Here is an 18,995-nt window from a genome sequence, read left to right on the forward strand (position 1 = left end):
CACACATGTAAACCTTTATAATTTCTGGGCCTTTTGTTAAACCAAAACAAAGCATCATAAAAGGCCTCTTCCAAAGAGTTTTTTTTTGGGGGGGGGGGGTAGAGATGGGTGATTGAACATATGGCATAACTGTCAAAAAGTCTGTTGCTATAAGCATTGAGACAGAAGCAAGCAAAACGGGTGTATACAGCTCCCTTTTGTAAAAACAGGAATCAAACCAAGAGCATACATACTGGTTTATACTTCTCATTTCATCTGTGTGCAAAAACCTGCAAGTTTTCTCCAGTATACAAATATTTGCCATTAAATAATCCTCATTGTACTATACACAGTAAAAGAGCACGTTGGGAGACAGCTAGGCTGAATTCATCACATTGACAAGTTTTTCATTTGTAGGGAGCCCCCTTCTAGGTAATAATGAATATTTCTCTTGCTCACCCTTGAGGAAATATTCAAATAAGGAAGCCTGAACTAGTAGCCTTAAGTATAGTACAATCCAGGAAATACAGTCTGCTGGCCCAAACAAAAGAATTCCAAAGTGAAAGGAAAACTTAGTCCTATTGCACTGACAATTCTTGCAGTCCAAACAAATTGGGCAGAATCCAGTCTCTGTATAACAAATGTTTATTCAGAAACATAATACATTGTGTCCTCCAGCCCCAACCATTCTGTTCCCTGTAACCAACCATTTCTAAGGAGATTTAGGTGTCTGGTTACAGGGAATTAGTTCTATACAAAAAAGAAAAGTCTGTATTTCACAAGCAGCCACTCCCAGTAACAGTGAAATTGTGATCAGAAAAAAAAAAATGAGTAAACCAGATTAGTAAATCCCACTGGAAACAAATTTCCGTCCATGTCCTGGAGAGTTACGTAGTGAGACAATTGGTGCATGTGTACTAGATGAAACTAGAAAACTGTACAGAATGAAAAGATGGAAGAAGTTACTGAGCTGTGCCTAAAATGGAAGTAAGGAGATATATTTACACTACAAGATTTCAGCTCCAATGAAGAGAAATGGTTAAATCTTGTAGATGGAAGGATAAAAATTGGAGCCCCCAACTAGACTTGGAAGGCCGTTTTCAATATTCTGTGCCTTGATTTAACTTACCATACACACAACTAATTGAACTGTCAGTTTCCCATTTTCACTGGATTAATGTGGGGTTAGCAGGAAAGAGTGTGTCTGTCTGCTAGCGAAGACCGACATGCCAGAGAAGTTTCTGTATGGACAAAAATACAATGTTTTCTATAGGCAACTTCTTTTACTTCCCTTTCCTGTTCAATGTCATTGAGGGGTAGGTGCCTCTCAATATAAATTACAAGGGGCTTTTGCCATTTTCGGACCAGTAAGTAACCAGTGGGGCTGCACAGTAGCAGCAAACTCTTGCCCAAATATAGCCAAGTGTTACAAAGAGGCCATTTTACAACTGATAATTGATTGAGCTGGTAGTGGCGGTGGTTTCCTACACATTATACATGACTAAGCCCACCACTAGCTAGAATGACCAATGTTTGTTGGGGGATGAGAGGGTAGCGTATAATAACAATAGCTGTGATAAATCCTATTCAATTAATTCCAAGTGATCTATCACTGAAATGAGTTCTGATGTCACTTTCTCCTAGCAAGGTCCAGGTTCAACCAAACACAGGCATGGATCCTATTTTGTCAAACCTTGCTGTAAGTTCTTGTAAAGCACTGTGCCTGTATTATGCTGGAGAGGTGGTTACCCTCCTCCACCCTGTAAAACCGAATGGGGTGGAACTAGAAGCACTTTTCTCCCTCCCAATATAAAATGTCATAGTAAGGGGCTTGGGAGAACTTTATCTGGTGCTGAAGAGACATTTTACTGCTGTCCCAAAAATGTCTTGCATTTCAGTGCAGTAGGTGCATCTGTAAGACATCTTAGTGGACCAATGCCTGCACCTGTTTTCAGGCCTTTCCTTTCTGTGAACTAACAAATGATCACTATGACAATGGCAAAAGATGAAGTATAGGACATGCTATGTTCTTATATTTATATATATCCCAATTGACTTCGCAATTCTTCCTATCAGCTGCTGTGTAAATAGAGCATTTATTTGTCCTTCACTATTTTTACAACTGCAGAACTAAGCTAAAGCCAATATCGAATGCATGGAAGTCCAGCATCACACCTGACCTTGGCCCCAGCCACAGTTGCACTGGAAATGACATGTAGTTTACCAGTCAAAAGCAAAGAAACACCATTGCTTACTCAAATAATGTGTGCCCAACAGAGATGCTCATCACACCCATTGCTAGGTGCACTTTAGGTTGGATTGGGGATTGGAACAAAGGAAGGAGTTACATGGTCTAAGCTTGGCGATGTATATATCTCACCTGGAGGAAGGAAATTTTTATTCCATTAGAAATATGTGGACAAAAACTCCAACTATGAAAACAGAACACACACATTAGGGAGAACACTACTGTACAGAAAGGTAGCAATTGTAGAAAAACATCGGTATCCGCACAGTCAAAACACAACAACAGTTGTGCTCCTGCTCTTTTCTCCCTATTTCCCACGCTCAACAAGTTTTCCAGTCCGCTCCTAACCCTCCACTCCTCAAAGTTTGATTTTAAACTCTGTAGGCTGCACAGAAGTAGAGATCCCCGAGGATTTGAAGAGTGCCTTCAAGATGGTATCTGGGTCCACCTCAGCTGGCGGATTTGAGGAGGCTCCTGTGCTTGTCCGACGTGGCTCACCTTCCTTCTTCACTGAGGGGGTGTCACTTAATCGACTGAGGGGAATACAAAAGAAGAGAGGCTTAGCTGAATGTTGAACCAAGCATCAATATTTTCCATCCATGCCACTGGGAAGCTAACTTAAGCAAAAGTACCTTTCAGGTTTTTCATTTAAGCTATCTGACACTGGAGAGAGGGAATAGGAGAACAATATAAAAAATAGGGAACTGGACAAAGCTCTGCTACTCACAAATCCTGGAGGGAAGAATGGAGATCAATTTTCCATTTTTGTCCAGCCCACATGTGTATGCATCTGGTCCCTGTTGCATATATGCAACGTTGGGCAGAAATGGCTTAAACCAAACTCCTCCTCCAGATTCTCAAGTTAGCAATTACAGATTGAAAGAAGCCTGTTGGGTTCAGCTGCAAGTACAGTAACCATGTATGCAGTTGAAATTCTCCACAGCAGAGCCGGGATAATCAAGTAAAGTAAATAAGTAAATGAACAGAGGGCTCTAATCTCCATTTCAACAAGCAGTCTTGATACATCTTGTCACAGAACTACGTGTCACATCACAGTTTTATTAACAGAAGCCCAAAAACACTTACAGCAAGATAGGTTGGTCTGAGGTGATGATATTTCCATTCATATGAAGATTGCATTTCATTGGCTGCCCTGGTGAGGGTAAACAAGGGAAACGAAGTGACTAGTGGTGTTTATATTTTGTATTAATCTCTCATATTCATATATCCTATTAGCAGTGCATTATGAACTACTTTCTTGAATGCAACTATGGACACTGCCTCTTCTGAAACTTAAATCAGTCATTCAAACTCTTGACCTTTGCTACTCTCATGCAAGTTGTATATTCTGGGGAAGGAAACAAGATTGTTAACTACCAATGGGCTGGTGTAATGCTGTTCCTCTTGGAGTTTTACTATTCTGGGGCCATCCTGTCTGCTTGACCAGTCTTATAGGGACACTGATCAGTTTGGGGGTCTGGGAAAAAGAGCAGATAAAGAAAATTCTCCACATAAAGGACTACATCCCTAAATAACCAATCAATAATCATGATTCCAGCAACACAATAATCTGGTTAGTTTGGATATTCTGGTGCCTCACATGTATTATCTTGATGTAACCCTTTAAAAAAAGTAAGTATATACCAAAGTAGAGAACATATTATCCCTGTACTGCAGCTGGGACTGAGGAAGAGCAGGTTGAGAGTTCATGGCAGAGGCTAAATACAGTGGACCCATTTTACTACGGTAATCTGTTACAGGGACACCACTGTATTCCATTGAAAGGGTATTGAGTACAAAACGGCTAATATTATAATGCCATGTACAAAAGAGGCACCTGAGGAGGGACATGATTGAGACATACAAAATTATGCAGGGGATGGACAGAGTGGATAGAGAGATGCTGTTTACCCTCTCACACAACATCAGAACCAGGGGACATCCACTAAAATTGAATGTTGGAGAGTTAGGACAGACAAAAGAAAATATTTCTTTACTCAGTGTAGTTGGTCTGTGGAACTCCTTGCCACAGCATGTGGTGATGGCATCTGGCCTAGATGCCTTCAAAAGGGGATTGGACAAGTTTCTGGAGGAAAAATCCATTACACGTTACAAGCCATAATGGGTATGTGCAACATCCAGATTTTAGAAATGGGCTACGTCAGAATGCCAGATGCAAGGGAGGGCACCAGGATGCAGGTCTCTTGTTGTCTTGTGTGCTCCCTGAGGCATTTGGTGGGCCACTGTGAGATACAGGAAGCTGGACTAGATGGGCCTATGGTCTGATCCAGCGAGACTGTTCTCATGGCCTAATGTAAACATCGTAATGAGAACCTAATAATAGATTGTTTTTGGTAATTCATTCCAAGACCTAGGAAGTTGATGTTTCTGCTACAAAACTAAAGATCTGATTCTATCCAACTTTCCAGTGCTGATGCAGCTATGTCAATAGGTGCTGCATACTGCAGTGAAGGTGCAGTCACTGAGACCTCTTACCTCAGGGCTGCATTATGGTTGTGCTGGCACTGGAAAGTTGGATAGGATTGGGCCTTAAGCTATTTCCCTGTCTAAAAGTTGATTTTAGAGGTGCCTACTGTGCTCTTTAGGGGCCATGGTTATCCATTTACACAATGTTGTACTTATAAAACATAAATTACTGTGGTTGCATCTGCTGACACTATACCACCTACCTAGTACACTTTTATAGGGATTATAATTTATAATTATAATGTAGAAAAATGTGCCCTTGGAATACAAATGCACAACACCACTTTCTACACTTTTCCTCCTTGGGAAACACAAAATCTACAAGAAATAAAAATGTTTAAGAATGCCTCCAGCAATATCCCTTGAATTGCTCTCAGCAGTCATAATGCTCCTTATTTGTCCAACAAATAGAAAATATACGTTCAGCACTATCTGACAAAAAGCCTAGCTCTGCCTTCTACACAAGGCTCACACCTACCATCCAAGCACCTGTTGTTGTATTTCTTATAAGCAGTGATAGCATCTTCTTTTTTCACGAACACCACTTCAGCCATTCCAGGGTGTACTAGACGGGCTCGCTTCAGGGCACCACACACACAGAACAACTCCTAGGGAAAGAGGAAATTGCAGCAGGATTTAATGACAGGGGTATTTATTGTTACAGCATGTGGACAACAAATACAGTGAGCCCTCCTTATCCATGGGCTTGGTACCCACAGATTTCAATATCTGTAGAGGCCGCGCTCATAGCTGGAGGGCCTCAGAGGACCTCCTAGATGCAACTAGAAGGTTGCATCCAGCCATGGATTTCATTATCCATGGAATTCGGTATCTGAAGGGTATGTGTGTACTGGAATGGATCTCCCACAGATACCATGGGCCCAAATTTAATAAATCTTAGGAGTATGTGATTACCATAATAACAATATTTTATATGGAGTAGGCAAGGCTACTGTATCAACTGTATTTTTGAGGCATTATGCTAAAAAAATCATGAATGTAAAAACTGTCTTGCTGGAGCAGGCAAATATCCATCCCATCCAACATTCTGTTTCAACAGCAGCCAGTGAGATGTCTCTAAGTATTCAGATTGCAAGCAAGGCATGAAGGTGATGGCTTCCCTTGGTTAACTGGGCAAGCTCTGAACATGCAAGCTCTGTTCAGCTACCATACCTAATAGCTAAGATAGAGCCCGTTTCACATGAATATGCCCAATTCTTTATCTTACAGCCACCTTAGCTGATGATCACCACCATATCTTAGGGCAGGTGAATTCTTTCAATTACATGCACATTGTGTCAAAGTATTTTTATGTTCCTAATATCATGCATATTCTCAGTAAAGACAAATCTGGAGCAACAGATTATTCAGATTAACCAAAGTTGCATTCAAATTTTCATTATGCATTCATCAAATTTGCAGTTGCATTCATCAAATTTTCATTATGTAGAGCAGGGGTCTTCAAACCCCGGCCTACGGAGGGCCTCTATTTGGCCTGCAGCCAGCCTCTGATCCCGAGAGCCTCTGGCCCAGTTGACCAAACACAACCAGAGTTGTGCTTATGGGGTGGGGAAATGAGGGTCCATTTAAGTGTGTGCGCTTTATTTCTTGGGCTGTGTTGGTGCTTGGAGAAATCCTGGACATTTGAACCCATTCATTAATTCATTTCAGTCATCCATCTAAGTCCCATCTCTAATGCATTTATTTAAATTTTATATTTAATTTTTTTCCCGGCCCACGACATCATGCCTGATATTTGATGTGGCCCTTTGGCCGAAAAGTTTGGAGACCCCTGATGTAGAGGGAAATGACGCAAGCAGAGGGAGGTGATCAGTAAAGCTGTCAGAGCCTTGTCAGTATATTGTTCCAGATTCTGCAAACTTCAGAAACCTTTCTACTGTGTGTCTAGAATATTGTGAAGACTTCCAGGACTACTGAAAGAGGTCACTTCCAATGCAAAAGAGTAGCTGAGGCATACAAAAGGACTAGGGTCTCTTTGGACCTGTTGGATTGCTCTCTGTTCATAAGTAGTCATCAATTCACCTGAGGTGATTTGGGGGTCTTGGAACTTATGCAGACTGCTCCATGGCTTCATATTTCTTCCAGCTGAGATTATATCTTAATTTACATGCAAGAAATGACTGGATACCAACCAATGATATATAATACTCACAACAATGTCTTCCTCTGTGACTCGAGGATGCAAGTTATTCACAGTCATCTTAGTACCTTCTAAAGGGCTGAAGGCCGGCTGCAAGAAATACAAATGTGACATATGCAGAATATTCAGAGATGACAGATGAGGACAGAGAAACAGATTTGAGTAAACAGGACTCTGGAGGAGAGGGAATAGGTAGAGGTGTTTGTTTCCGGTGAGTAAGAGAGCATTACAGCCTAAGTCTTGCTGAACACAATGGGCTTACTTTCGAGTAAAATAACACAGTTGTCCAAACACCTTTAGGAACAGGGTAAGATTCAGCAAAGCACAGGTTTCACAAATAATTTTCACTGTTTTGGAAGATCCTTCCTATCTCAAATGATTACATGTGATTGTCAGATAAGGCTCACACTCTTATTTCTTCAAATTACACTGACATTCACATCAAATTCTTCTCTTCAGTATCAGAACAAGGCAAAGCAATGTTTTCATCTAGCTTGTATTTAGATTGCTTAAGGAAAAAAAGAGCAGAGGCTCTGCAGCTGCCACAGACGAGACCTCCTTTTATACTCACCTCAACTGCTACTGGCTCTTTCAGGGATTCTTCCTTGGTCACCAAGGTTCGGGACATGTTTGTCAGGGCCTTTGTCCGGATGGGGGAAGGTGGAGCTGGGGGGGCTGTATAGGTATCATTCTGGACCACTTTCGTGAGGGGAACAGTCTTGGCTAGAGAAAATTTATTGCCACTGAGCCCAGCCTATAGGAATGGAGAACAAAACATCTCTGAATGTTTCAAGAGCCAGAATCATTTTGGAGCAATCAATCAAGTAGCAATGACAATTAGCACAATTGCCTGTTCCAGAAAGATTCACAAAGTCAATACGGGAGGCAGCTACTCAACCTCCAAGAACTGAAGTCAGCTAAAGCATTTAAGGATACATTAGAACAATGTTTCTCAAATGTTGTAGAGGCCCTAGAGGCTGCAGCCTGGTTTATGAGTGTGGTTGTAATAGGGACTGTGCAGCAGTGTTCTCCCCCAAGTAGCAACTTGTTTAACCTTCGATGCACATAGCTTCGTCTGCCCTATCAGTTTCGCAAACCACTAAAAACTGGATCCCAGACCCAGAGTTTGAGAACTGCTGCATTAGAAGATTCTCACCATGTTTCCTTAAACAACAGTCATCTAGATCAGATGTACTTGCATGTTTAGAACATTCTGAAAACTAAATTATTTCTCATTTTGTATAAAGAAAGCATAGGCCAATATTAACCATTTCTGCTCAGCCTACAGGCGTACACATTTGATCCCTGTTGCATATATTGTTGCATATATTGATCCTGTTGGGCAGAAGAGGAGAGAGATCTTGAGGTGCTGGCAGAGAGCTTGATGAAAGTTTCAACCCAGTGAGTGGCGGCTGCGAAGGTCAATTCAATACTTGGGATTTATTGAGAAAGGGATTGAGAATAAAACCATCCATATTATTATACCATTGTACAAATCAATGGTAAGGCCACATCTAGAGTATTATGTAGAGTTCTGGTCGTCACATTTGGAAAAGGTTATACAGTAGGCCCTCCATATCTATGGGCTCAGCACCCATGGCTCAGCATTCCAAGCCCAGGGCCAGCTAGGCAGGTGGAGATCAGGGGTCTCAATGCGTGGATGAGACTGTGGCGTAGGGAGGAGGGGTTTAGATTCATTAGGCACTGGGGAATGTTCTGGGACAAGCGGGGCCTGTACAAGAGGGACGGGCTCCACTTGAACCAGAATGGAACCAGACAGCTGGCGCATAACATTAAAAAGGTGGCAGAGCAGCTTTTAAACTGATCCCTGGGGGAAGGCCGACAGGAGCCGAGGGGCATCCGGTTCGGGACTCCTCATTCCTATGGGACGAGGACAGGGTGGTTAGAGAACAACAAGACAAAGGCAGAGTAGGAGAAGAAATTGGGAATGGTAGCATGACAAAGGAGCAAATAAGCAGCCCATCCTGGGGCATTCCATGTACAAATGCTTTTATGCAAATGCCCGAAGTCTCCGAGCAAAGATGGGAGAAGTGGAATGTCTGGTGACAAGGGAAAACATTGACATAGTGGGCATAATGGAAACCTGGTGGAATGCGGAGAATCAGTGGGATACCGCAATCCCAGGCTATAAACTCTACAGAAGGGACAGGGAGGGGCGTGTTGGAGGTGGGGTGGCCATTTATGTTAAGGTAGAGATAGAATCCAGCAAAGTAGAGATTGAAGGTGGGTCTGACTCCACCATAGAACCTCTGTGGGTTAAATTACCAGGCATAAGGAGCGATGTAATACTGGGGGCGTACTATCGTCCTCCAGACCAGAAATCAGAAGGGGACCTTGAAATGAGGAAACAGATCAGGGAGGTGGCAAGGAGGGACAGGGTTGTAATCATGGGGGACTTCAATTATCCTCAAATTGACTGGGTCAATTTGTGTTCTGGTCACGAAAAGGAGACCGGATTCCTTGACATGCTAAATGACTGTGCCTTAGAGCAGCTAGTCATGGAGCCCACCAGAGGACCAGTGACTCTGGATTTAATATTGTGCAGTACTCAGGACCTGGTTAGAGATATCAATGTTACGGAGCCATTGGGGAACAGTGATCATGCTGCGATCCGTTTCGACGTGCACGTTGGGGGAAGAATACCAGGCAAATCTCTCACAAAAACCCTTGACTTCTGATGAGCGGTCTTCCCTCAAATGAGGAGGCTGGTTAGAAGGAGGTTGAAAGGGAAGGTAAAAAGAGTCCAGTCTCTCCAGAGTGCATGGAGGCTGCTTAAAACAACAGTAATAGAGGTCCAGCAGGGGTGTATACCACAAAGAAAGAAGGGCTCCACTAAATCCAGGAGGGTGCCCGCATGGCTAATGAGCCAAGTTAGAGAGGTTGTGAAGGGCAAGGAAGCTTCCTTCTGTAAATGGTAGTCTTGCCCTAATGAGGAGAATAAAAAGGAACATAAACTGTGGCAAAAGAAATGTAAGAAGGTGATACGGGAGGCCAAGAGAGACTGTGAGGAACACATGGTCAGCAGCATTAAGGGGAATAATAAAAGCTTCTTCAAATATGTTAGAAGCAGGAAACCCGCCAGAGAAGCGGTTGGCCCTCTGGATGGTGAGGGAGGGCAAGGGGAGATAAAAGGAGACTTAGAGATGACAGAGGAATTGAAGGAGTTCTTTGTATCTGTCTTCACTGCAGAAGACCTCGGGCAGATACCGCTGCCCGAACAGCCCCTCCTGACTGAGGAATTAAGTCAGATAGAGGTTAAAAGAGAAGATGTTTCAGACCTCATTGATAAATTAAAGATCAGTAAGTCACAGGGCCCTGATGGCATCCACCCAAGAGTTATTAAGCAATTGAAGAATGAAGTTGCTGATCTCTTGACTAAAATATGCAACTTGTCCCTCAAAACGGCCACGGTGCCAGAAGATTGGAGGATAGCAAACGTCACGCTGATCTTTAAAAACGGAAAGAGGGGGGACCCGGGAAACTATAGGCCGGTCAGCCTAACATCTATACTGTGTAAGATGGTGGAATGCCTCATCAAAGATAGAATCTCAAAACACATAGATGAACAGGCTTTGCTGAGGGAGAGTCAGCATGGTTTCTGTAAGGGTAAGTCTTGCCTCACAAACCTTTTAGAATTCTTTGAAAAGGTCAACAGGCATGTGGATGTGGGAGAACCCATGGACATTATATATCTGGACTTTCAGAAGGCGTCTGACATGGTCCCTCACCAAAGGCTACTAAAAAAACTCCACAGTCAGGGAATTAGAGGACAGGTCCTCTCATGGATTGAGAACTGGTTGAAGACCAGGAAACAGAGAGTGGGTGTCAATGGGCAATTTTCACAATGGAGAGAGGTGAAAAGTGGTGTGCCCCAAGGATCTGTCCTGGGACCGGTGCTTTTCAACCTTTTCATAAATGACCTGGCGACAGGGTTGAATAGTGAGGTGGCTAAGTTTGCAGACGACACCAAACTTTTCTGAGTGATGAAAACCAGAAGTGATTGTGAGGAGCTTCAGAAGGATCTCTCCAAACAGGCAGAATGGGCAATAAAATGGCAGGTGCACTTCAATGTCAGTAAGTGTAAATCATGCACATTGGGGCAAAAAATCAAAACTTCACATATTGGCTGAAGGGTTCTGAGCTGTCTGTGACAGATCAGGAGAGAGATCTTGGGGTGGTGGTGGACAGGTCGATGAAAGTGTCGATGAAAGTGGACAGGTGGATGACAGTGCCAATGTGCAGCGGCAGTGAAGAAGGCCAATTCTATGCTTGAGATCATTAGAAAAGGTATTGAGAACAAAACGGCTAATATTATAATGCCGTTGTACAAATCGATGGTAAGGTCACACCTGGAGTATTGTGTCCAGTTCTGGTCGCCACATCTCAAAAAAGACACAGTGGAAAAGGAAAAGGTGCAAAAGAGAGCGACTAAGATGATTACGGGGCTGGGGCACCTTCCTTATGAGGAAAGGCTACGGCATTTAGGCCTCTTCAGCCTAGAAAAGGTGCCTCAGAGGGGACATGATTGAGACATACAAAATTATGCAGGGGATGGACAGAGTGGATAGAGAGATGCTCTTTACACTGTCACATAACACCAGAACCAGGGGACATCCACTAAAATGGAGTGTTGGGAGAGTTAGGACAGAAAAAGAAAATATTTCTTTACTCAGCGTGTGGTTGGTCTGTGGAACTCCTTGCCACAGGATGTGGTGATGGCATCTGGCCTGGATGCCTTTAAAAGGGGATTGGACAAGTTTCTGAAGGAAAAATCCATTATGGGTTACAAGCCATGATGTGTATGTGCAACCTCCTGATTTTAGAAATGGGCTACGTCAGAATGCCAGATGCAAAGGAGGGCACCAGGATGCAGGTCTCTTGTTATCTGGTGTGCTCCCTGGGGCATTTGGTGGCCGCTGTGAGATACAGGAAGCTGGACTAGATGGGCCTATGGCCTGATCCAGTGTGGCTGTTCTTATGTTCTTATGGATTTGAGCATCTGTGGATGCTGAGCCCATGCCACAGAGGGCCCCCCAGACATGACTGGAAATCACTTCTGGTTCACATCAGTGACTTCTGGCTGCAACTGGGAGGTGTTCTTAGGCATGGGGACGACAGTGGGACCTCCAGATCGTCAGGTTTGGCCTCCAGATGAGCAATTGCTGTGGCCTCCCCTCGCGGATTCTGGTATCTATGGACGGTCCTGGAACGTATCCGCCTGTGGATACTGACAGCACAGTGTAGTGGAACTGGAAAAGGTACAGAACAGAATGACTAAATTGATTAGTGGGCTGGGGCACCACCCTACTGAGGAAAGGCTACAGTGTCTGGGAATCTTCAGTCTAGAAAAAAGGTACCTGAGAGGGTTCATGATTAAGACATATGCATGGGATGGATACAATGGGTAGAAGGATAATCTATTCTGTCTCACACAAAACCAGACCCAGGGGACATCCACTAAAATTGAATGTTGGGAGAAACAGAGGAGACAAAAGAAAATATTTCTGTATCCCAGCATGTATTTAATATGCTGGATAGTTCACTTCCATTTGCTGCCCTAATTGCAAAAGAAAACAAAATGCCACATACATCATAATGCACAAAATACGTCCATCCTGGACTGCTGCATGCCATTCTGGCTGACTACTGCAAAGATTTAACATATGCACACAAAAGTGGACAAAGATAATAAAGAAATCTGAAACAACTTCAGTACATGCAATAGGTTGCAATCCACAGCCTATTTATGTCAGAGTAATCCTATTAAGCTCAGTGGCACTGTTCCAGCGTAAGCAAAAGTGCAGCCTCCTTGACTTAGAACAGGAGTGATGACAATATGTTCAGCTAGATCACAAATTATGTGATGTCAAGTCTTCCTTTTTTCCCAAAATAAAGAAGCATTGCTGCAAAACTCATTTTGTATTCATCAAAATAAATAAGATGGCAACTTTCTGTTACAAAGGAGTTCAAAACCTTAAAACAACTGCAAGAGAGACACCAGCAACAGCTCCAGGGAGGGACACTACACTGAAATGAACAGTGACATTCCAACAGTGACATCCTGCAAAGGACATTCTTTCTGATGCTCAGACTTTTGGAAGTGAAAGTGAACTAACAATGCAGGTTCCATCATTTCACAACTGACCTGCAAAGCACCCTCCATGGTTGAGATAAAACGTCATGATCCAATATGGCAGTAGTCAATCCTGGAATGCGAATTCCTTCCTCAAAAGGACCAGATGTTGTTAATGGCCATACATCATCAGAACTCACATTCGAGGTCTTCAAGTAAGAAGTATGGTATTGCTTCTCAAAAATTATGGTGTTATGGTTTCAGTAATGACACATGTAAGCTGGCCTAGACTACAAAAGGAGGCCTGCTCCCTTTTCAACTTACCCTTTTCTCATCATCAGCATTCTCCAAAATGCCGGTGTCTGCTGCTAGAATAATTTTTCAAAAGAATAAAGTTTAAAGCCAGTAGAAACTAAGAGTTTTAAGTTACTGGCTTGCCCAAGCAATAAAGAGATAGGTGCACAGCACACCTAAATGGAAGAGACTCATTTTTGTGTTAGCAATGCAAACCACTGCCATTCTGACTATATTGTGCAAATAGGTACAACAAAAAGCTCAAGGGAATGGTTGCTTATAGCATAGAATGAGACCATGTTACCAACTTGAAAAAGAATACAAATGCCATCAAGCCGGAACCAATATGATAATCTAATATAAACTCAGAGCAGGTGCACATCTGCCCTTGTACATTGGGGGTAGGAAGGGTAAATCAATGAGAAGACCCTTACTGCACTGTGAAGAAAGCTGTTTGTGGTTGTGATTTTCATCTGTTTGCTAGAAAGGGGAGATATGGATTCTTCATCATCTTCCATGTCATACAGGCACTAAAAGCAGACAGAAAAAAAAATATAACTTGACTTATAAACATGAGTGACCTGACATCTTTGGTTTTCAAATGTGAAATGGACATTTCAAAGAGGCAAAGTTACCATGAGGTAGGCTGCTAAGTGGCTTCTATTTGGTTTCCATTCATCTAGCTATACCTTTAACAGCTATATGCTCATCAGTTTCACTACTGTGACACTCACTGACCAACTGGCTTTTCTAATTGCTAGTGTTTTACAGAAACCAAGTACCATCCAAATAAATGACACTCACCTGTTTGTGTGTGTGATTGTTCACAACATTGATCTTCATTGCTGTAGGGTGAGAATGTGATGAAGTGGCAGCCTTCTGCTGTGATGAGAGGAAAAAGATGCCATTAACACCAGTGCACAACACTTCCTGTTCTTAGTTTATGGTAGGATATGAAAATGGGAGCAGTCCTTCAGTATTCATGTTAACAAATAAACCATTAATGTGTACAGCATTTACAAGACTGTTGAGTCTTGCAACCTACAATTTTACAATCATGGACTTCAACCTGTCAACAGCCAGAACCCACCTGAAACTCCAGTCTGCAACATAGAATCTACTACGTTGAATCCATGAAGCATTAGACACTCACCACCTCATCCTCACCCTATTTGTGGACTATCTGGCAACTATTCCTGCTGTACCATTTCTGCTCTTCCCTATCAGATAGCATGCATACAAGAACAGTGGCACACACCTTGCCACAGAGGCAGCAACAGGTGGCTTGTTTGCATCCATATTGGTGGCAGGCAGTTCATGCAATACGGGCAGGCATGTCGGCTGACTGAGAAGCACAAAGGGAGAGAGCTGTCCTATTGCAAGTATTCCTATCAATTCAATTTTTATAAACAGAGGTGCTAAAATGATTGTCCTTTTTTGACTAGAGTATCCAAATAATTTCTTATGCATTGTGGTGAAAAATTCTCTGGTTCCCCCTCCCTTTTATGCCAAAAGAACTTCCCAAAATCTGTTACACTGTGGCCTTTTCCAAAAAGCTGGGTGTTGCAGCCCATCGTGACCCACTTTTTGGTCCCACCCCATTTGTTTGACAATTCCTTCAAGTATTTGCAACTTTCACTTAAAGGTTAAAATGTTATTAGAAAATGCAGGGCAAAATGGTACAAACAGGCTTTCTTGCAGTTCAACACTATGCACAGGTGGAAAAGATACAAAGGATTGCAACAGCCACTGTCAGTGCTGTATCAATAAACACTATTCTATTCTATAGTTTCTCACTGGTTTACTAACTTCCCTGCTCTGCAGAATCACTAAACAGTTTTGCTTGACCCTTTCACTGTGGCTCCCAGTCCTGCCCTGATTGGCGAGGCCAGATTAGGTTGTTCCTCAAAGTAACATTGTACTTTCCAACCACACACAAAGTCTTAACTCAATAATATCTATTAAAACAAACAATGCTCACAAAGTGAGCCTCCTGGCTTGGTAACTACATTTCCTATCCTATACTCTGCATCTTTTCCCTCTTGCCCCAAAAACACCATGCAGTTGCTGCTCAGTCACCAGGAACCACTGGGAAATATGATGGCTTGTACATATTTGGTAGACTGTGGGCAAGAAGGCAAAGATGCCTTGCCAAATCATCTTTGCCTTAGGGCACTTACACTGGAGAGGGTGTGGGTGTTGCTTACCATTCCTCCCTTCCACTTTCAAGCCACTTCTGCCTGATGTGAGTGAGAGGCACAGTCAGAGTAATCTATTCTGCAAAAATGCAGAATTCATATGAATGAATTTTTTTCCTCTGTTATAATCTATGCTACATGACTGCTTTCCTCATGTTGTTTTGAAGCGCATGGAATTGTCTCCCTAGCAACAGCTGTCAATCTACAGGCAGACTAAAAGGCACTGCAGAGGAGATAACCGTAACTTACTTGAATTGTTTTTGTGATCTTCATAGCAGGAGCCACCGTTTCTACAGCTGTGCTCACTAAGGCTGAAGGAGGAGCACTTCTTTTCAAACTGATCTTCTCCCTGGCATCAACAACTTTGGTCACTTTCTCAACACTTTGCTGCTTTCGAGAATTCAGCATCTCCCGGGCATCCTGTACTTTCCCTTTGATTTTGAACCTGGCATCTTTCTGAAGCAGTTTCTCCCGGGCATCTTTCACACCAATTTTGTGCCGTGCATCAGTAAGGCCAATCTTTTGCCGGGCATCAAATGTCCGCTGGAAATCAACATTTGGTGCTGGTCTGCTTAGAAAAGTTCGTTGGACTCCAATTCGAGATCTGATCCCTCCAAAGAGTGGCCTGGTGTTCAATCTGGAACAGAGATGTCAGGATTTTAAAAAGTGAGTTTTTTATTTTAAAAAAGAGAACAGAAAGAGAGCTGAGTCCAAACTATGGGGCAGAGGTTAAATGCTACGCTCATAAATTAGGAAATCAGAAGTGCAATAGAAAAGTCCTGCTATACATGTAGAATACAGATCTGATGACAGCACAGTGGGTAAAAACTGAGCTGTGAATCAAGGGCACCCCCCCATTTGAACTGTGTCTCTGCTATGACTGCACTAGGTGGCCTTAAGGCAAGGCATTCCTTCTCAGTCTCCAGAGTAATATGGAAATAAATAATATTTACTTTACAGTGTTGTTGACTGAAATTACATCAATACATGTAAATCACTTTGCACTTTCAAAACTGATATATACATGCTAAATATTATTTTTATTATTATTAATATTTGAAGAGAAAAGGCTGGGAACTGTGAAACAACCACCAATTCAACCATTTATTATTACATAGGTAGCTGAGTGTTACATGAGTTATTCTGGAATACAACAAGGCTGAAACAGGAACACATTGTTTGCACCTTCTGGCTTCCAAAATTTGAAATTTAGATCTCTATACCATAGAATAAGACCCTTTAGCCTAACAAGGCTGTGGGGTTAGAGCTCTCACTTGTTTTTGTTTCTTTTAGAAGAGCTCTGACTTATGCAGACATGACACTGAGTGTTGCTGGAACCATGTAAAATGTTTGTAGTTTTATGGTGATTGATTGACAAGCATGCTTTTCTCTGTTCTGACATGGTATAAGAAGAAGTCTGAATATTACATATGGGGTCAGATCTCCTTGCTACTTGGCAAGACTCTGGCCCAGCACTGTTCCTAGTGCTATTGTACCTATACAATATTCTATCTCCAGCCTTTGTTTTGCGTAAATATCATTAAGAATATTTGTATCAGTGGTGTCAAACTAATTTCACATAGTGGGCTGAATAGTATTCATGGTGCCTTCTGAGGGCCGGACATGACATCGTTAAGCAGGACATGACATTTTTTAACAGATGATGGCCAGAAACAAGCACTTTGTTCTTGCATAGAAATTCCTTAGTTGCATATGACAGAAGAGAAAATGTGTAGATCTTGTTCATAATTTCAAGATACGGGAGAGCCCAATTATAACGGAAGCCAGATAAATTGCTTTTGGGGCTGCATCTGGCATGTGGACCTTATGTTTGACACCCATGATTTAGATACTGCTTTCGAACAAACAAGTTCCCAAAGTAATTTTCAGAGACAATCAAATACTGTAACTAAATGGCTCAAAAGGGCTCACATTCTCAAAAAATGCAGAACACCACTGGCAAACTGCTACTAGAAAAGACACAGTGAAGAGGGAGTTAGTCCCCCTCCTTCTAAACTCAGGTGTGTGTTGCTTAACAACCATTCACTTAATGACAGACTGCATGCAGGAAGGTAGTCAAAGCACAACAAAAAGGCTCTTAATGAGGCTCTTAATCGGTTCTCCAATAGCCTGCAGTGGGAGTGCCTGTTTACACAACAAAGAAGTTCTTAATGCAAAGAAGAAGCAATCTGTCTCCAGCCTGTGTAGTCAGCTAGTGTCTGGCAGTGAGTGTCTGGGTTGTATGTTTGCTTAATGACCTAATCACATAACAATGAGGATCAGAGAATGAATCCCTGTCATTAAATGGTGCACACTTAAGAGAAGCACCAATCAAAAAGTGCCTCTTTCCCCAGTTTTTATCGCTAACCAAGAGGAGCAACAAAAAGGAAGTTGACAGGAGATGAGAATGAAGAGAAGAGGGCGTGGTGGGAAGGAAAGGAAAGGGCTCCGTACAGAGATGGGATAGCTCAACCCCTAGAAAGGATGGAGGAGTGCGGGGAAAGCGAAGCATGAGAATGGGCTCAACCACCCAGGGGGTGACAGGTGCCTGTGACAGCATCTATAACCCTGGACATCAGGGATGTGCAGTGTGTGGGGAGGTAGGTGATGCAGAGCCTCCCCATCAGAGTCCTTCGAAAAGCTTTGCGTGTGGCTTGTGGGTGCACCTCACATGGCAGCAGTGCTTTTTGAAGGACTCCGGCAGGGAGGCTCTGCCTCACCTGCCTCCCCACACATCCCTGTGCATGGATTGTGGGTGGCTCAACCCATAGCTCTGCACATGGGTTGGGGGTGCTTGGGCACCTCCGACTCTGGTGAGGCAGCTCTGCCTCACCTGCCCCCCCCCCACACCCCTGCTGGACAAGCCTCACAGCATCCCAGGAGGGCAAGACCCCATCCAGTGACAGAGCACTTTGGAGCAGCCCTGGAGGCAGAGGAGCAGAGGGGGAGGCAGGCGGGCCACAGCAGAAGAGATCCAGCCCAGCCTGAAGGTTCAGCGCGAGGGCTGCGAGAAAGGGCCCTGCGGGGCCACCGTCTCCTCCTGCAGGCCGCAGCCACCAGCCCCCCACACCCAGCTGTTCCACGCACCGCCACCACCCCCCGCGGCCCTCGCACTCAGGGCGGCTCAACAGAACCGAACGCTCCAGTGGGCTATGACTGACAGGAGGGGCAGCCAATCAGCAGCTCTCTCTCGGCCAGCAGGCGGGCTCTCCCGGAACAGAGTCCTCTGCGCGGGCGGGCGCGGATTCCTCATCGACGGGGGCGCCTCTGCCCCCCCCCGCGCGCTTCACCGGCCCTTCCCGCTCACCTCCCCTTCGGGTTCACGTTCACGCCGCGCTTCCTGATCAGCTCGTCCAGGGACAAGTCCGCCATGTTGTCGCTAGACCTGCAGATAAGTCGTAGCGACCGAAGCCCGGACATGAGACGCAACCACTTCCGGTCTCGCACCGCCCCCCTTCCTCCTCTCGCGACTCTAGTAAGGGGCGCGCGCGCGCTCAACGAGAGGGGCCGTAGCACTTCGCGGGAGCGGGCGTC

General features: G+C 43.8%; 1 protein-coding gene across 2 annotated transcripts; it reads right to left on the reverse strand.

The window, feature by feature from the left end:
• Positions 1-606: 606 nt before the first annotated feature.
• Positions 607-18,903, reverse strand: POLDIP3 (DNA polymerase delta interacting protein 3). 2 transcript variants are annotated; one of them, XM_066633539.1, is made up of 9 exons: positions 18,769-18,903; positions 15,711-16,098; positions 14,068-14,142; positions 13,698-13,793; positions 7,447-7,629; positions 6,888-6,965; positions 5,193-5,322; positions 3,314-3,380; positions 607-2,760 (listed from the first exon to the last, which is right to left on the reverse strand). In XM_066633539.1, exons 1-9 carry the CDS (start codon positions 18,879-18,881, stop codon positions 2,586-2,588), a joined length of 1,305 nt encoding a protein of 434 aa, XP_066489636.1. In that variant the 5' UTR covers positions 18,882-18,903; the 3' UTR covers positions 607-2,585. The 2 variants fall into 2 exon arrangements, with proteins under 2 accessions (XP_066489636.1, XP_066489635.1); XM_066633538.1 differs by having other exon boundaries at positions 14,068-14,145.
• Positions 18,904-18,995: the final 92 nt, after the last annotated feature.

This window comes from Tiliqua scincoides, chromosome 7 (assembly GCF_035046505.1).
Source record: "Tiliqua scincoides isolate rTilSci1 chromosome 7, rTilSci1.hap2, whole genome shotgun sequence".
NCBI classification, from domain to species: domain Eukaryota; kingdom Metazoa; phylum Chordata; class Lepidosauria; order Squamata; family Scincidae; genus Tiliqua; species Tiliqua scincoides.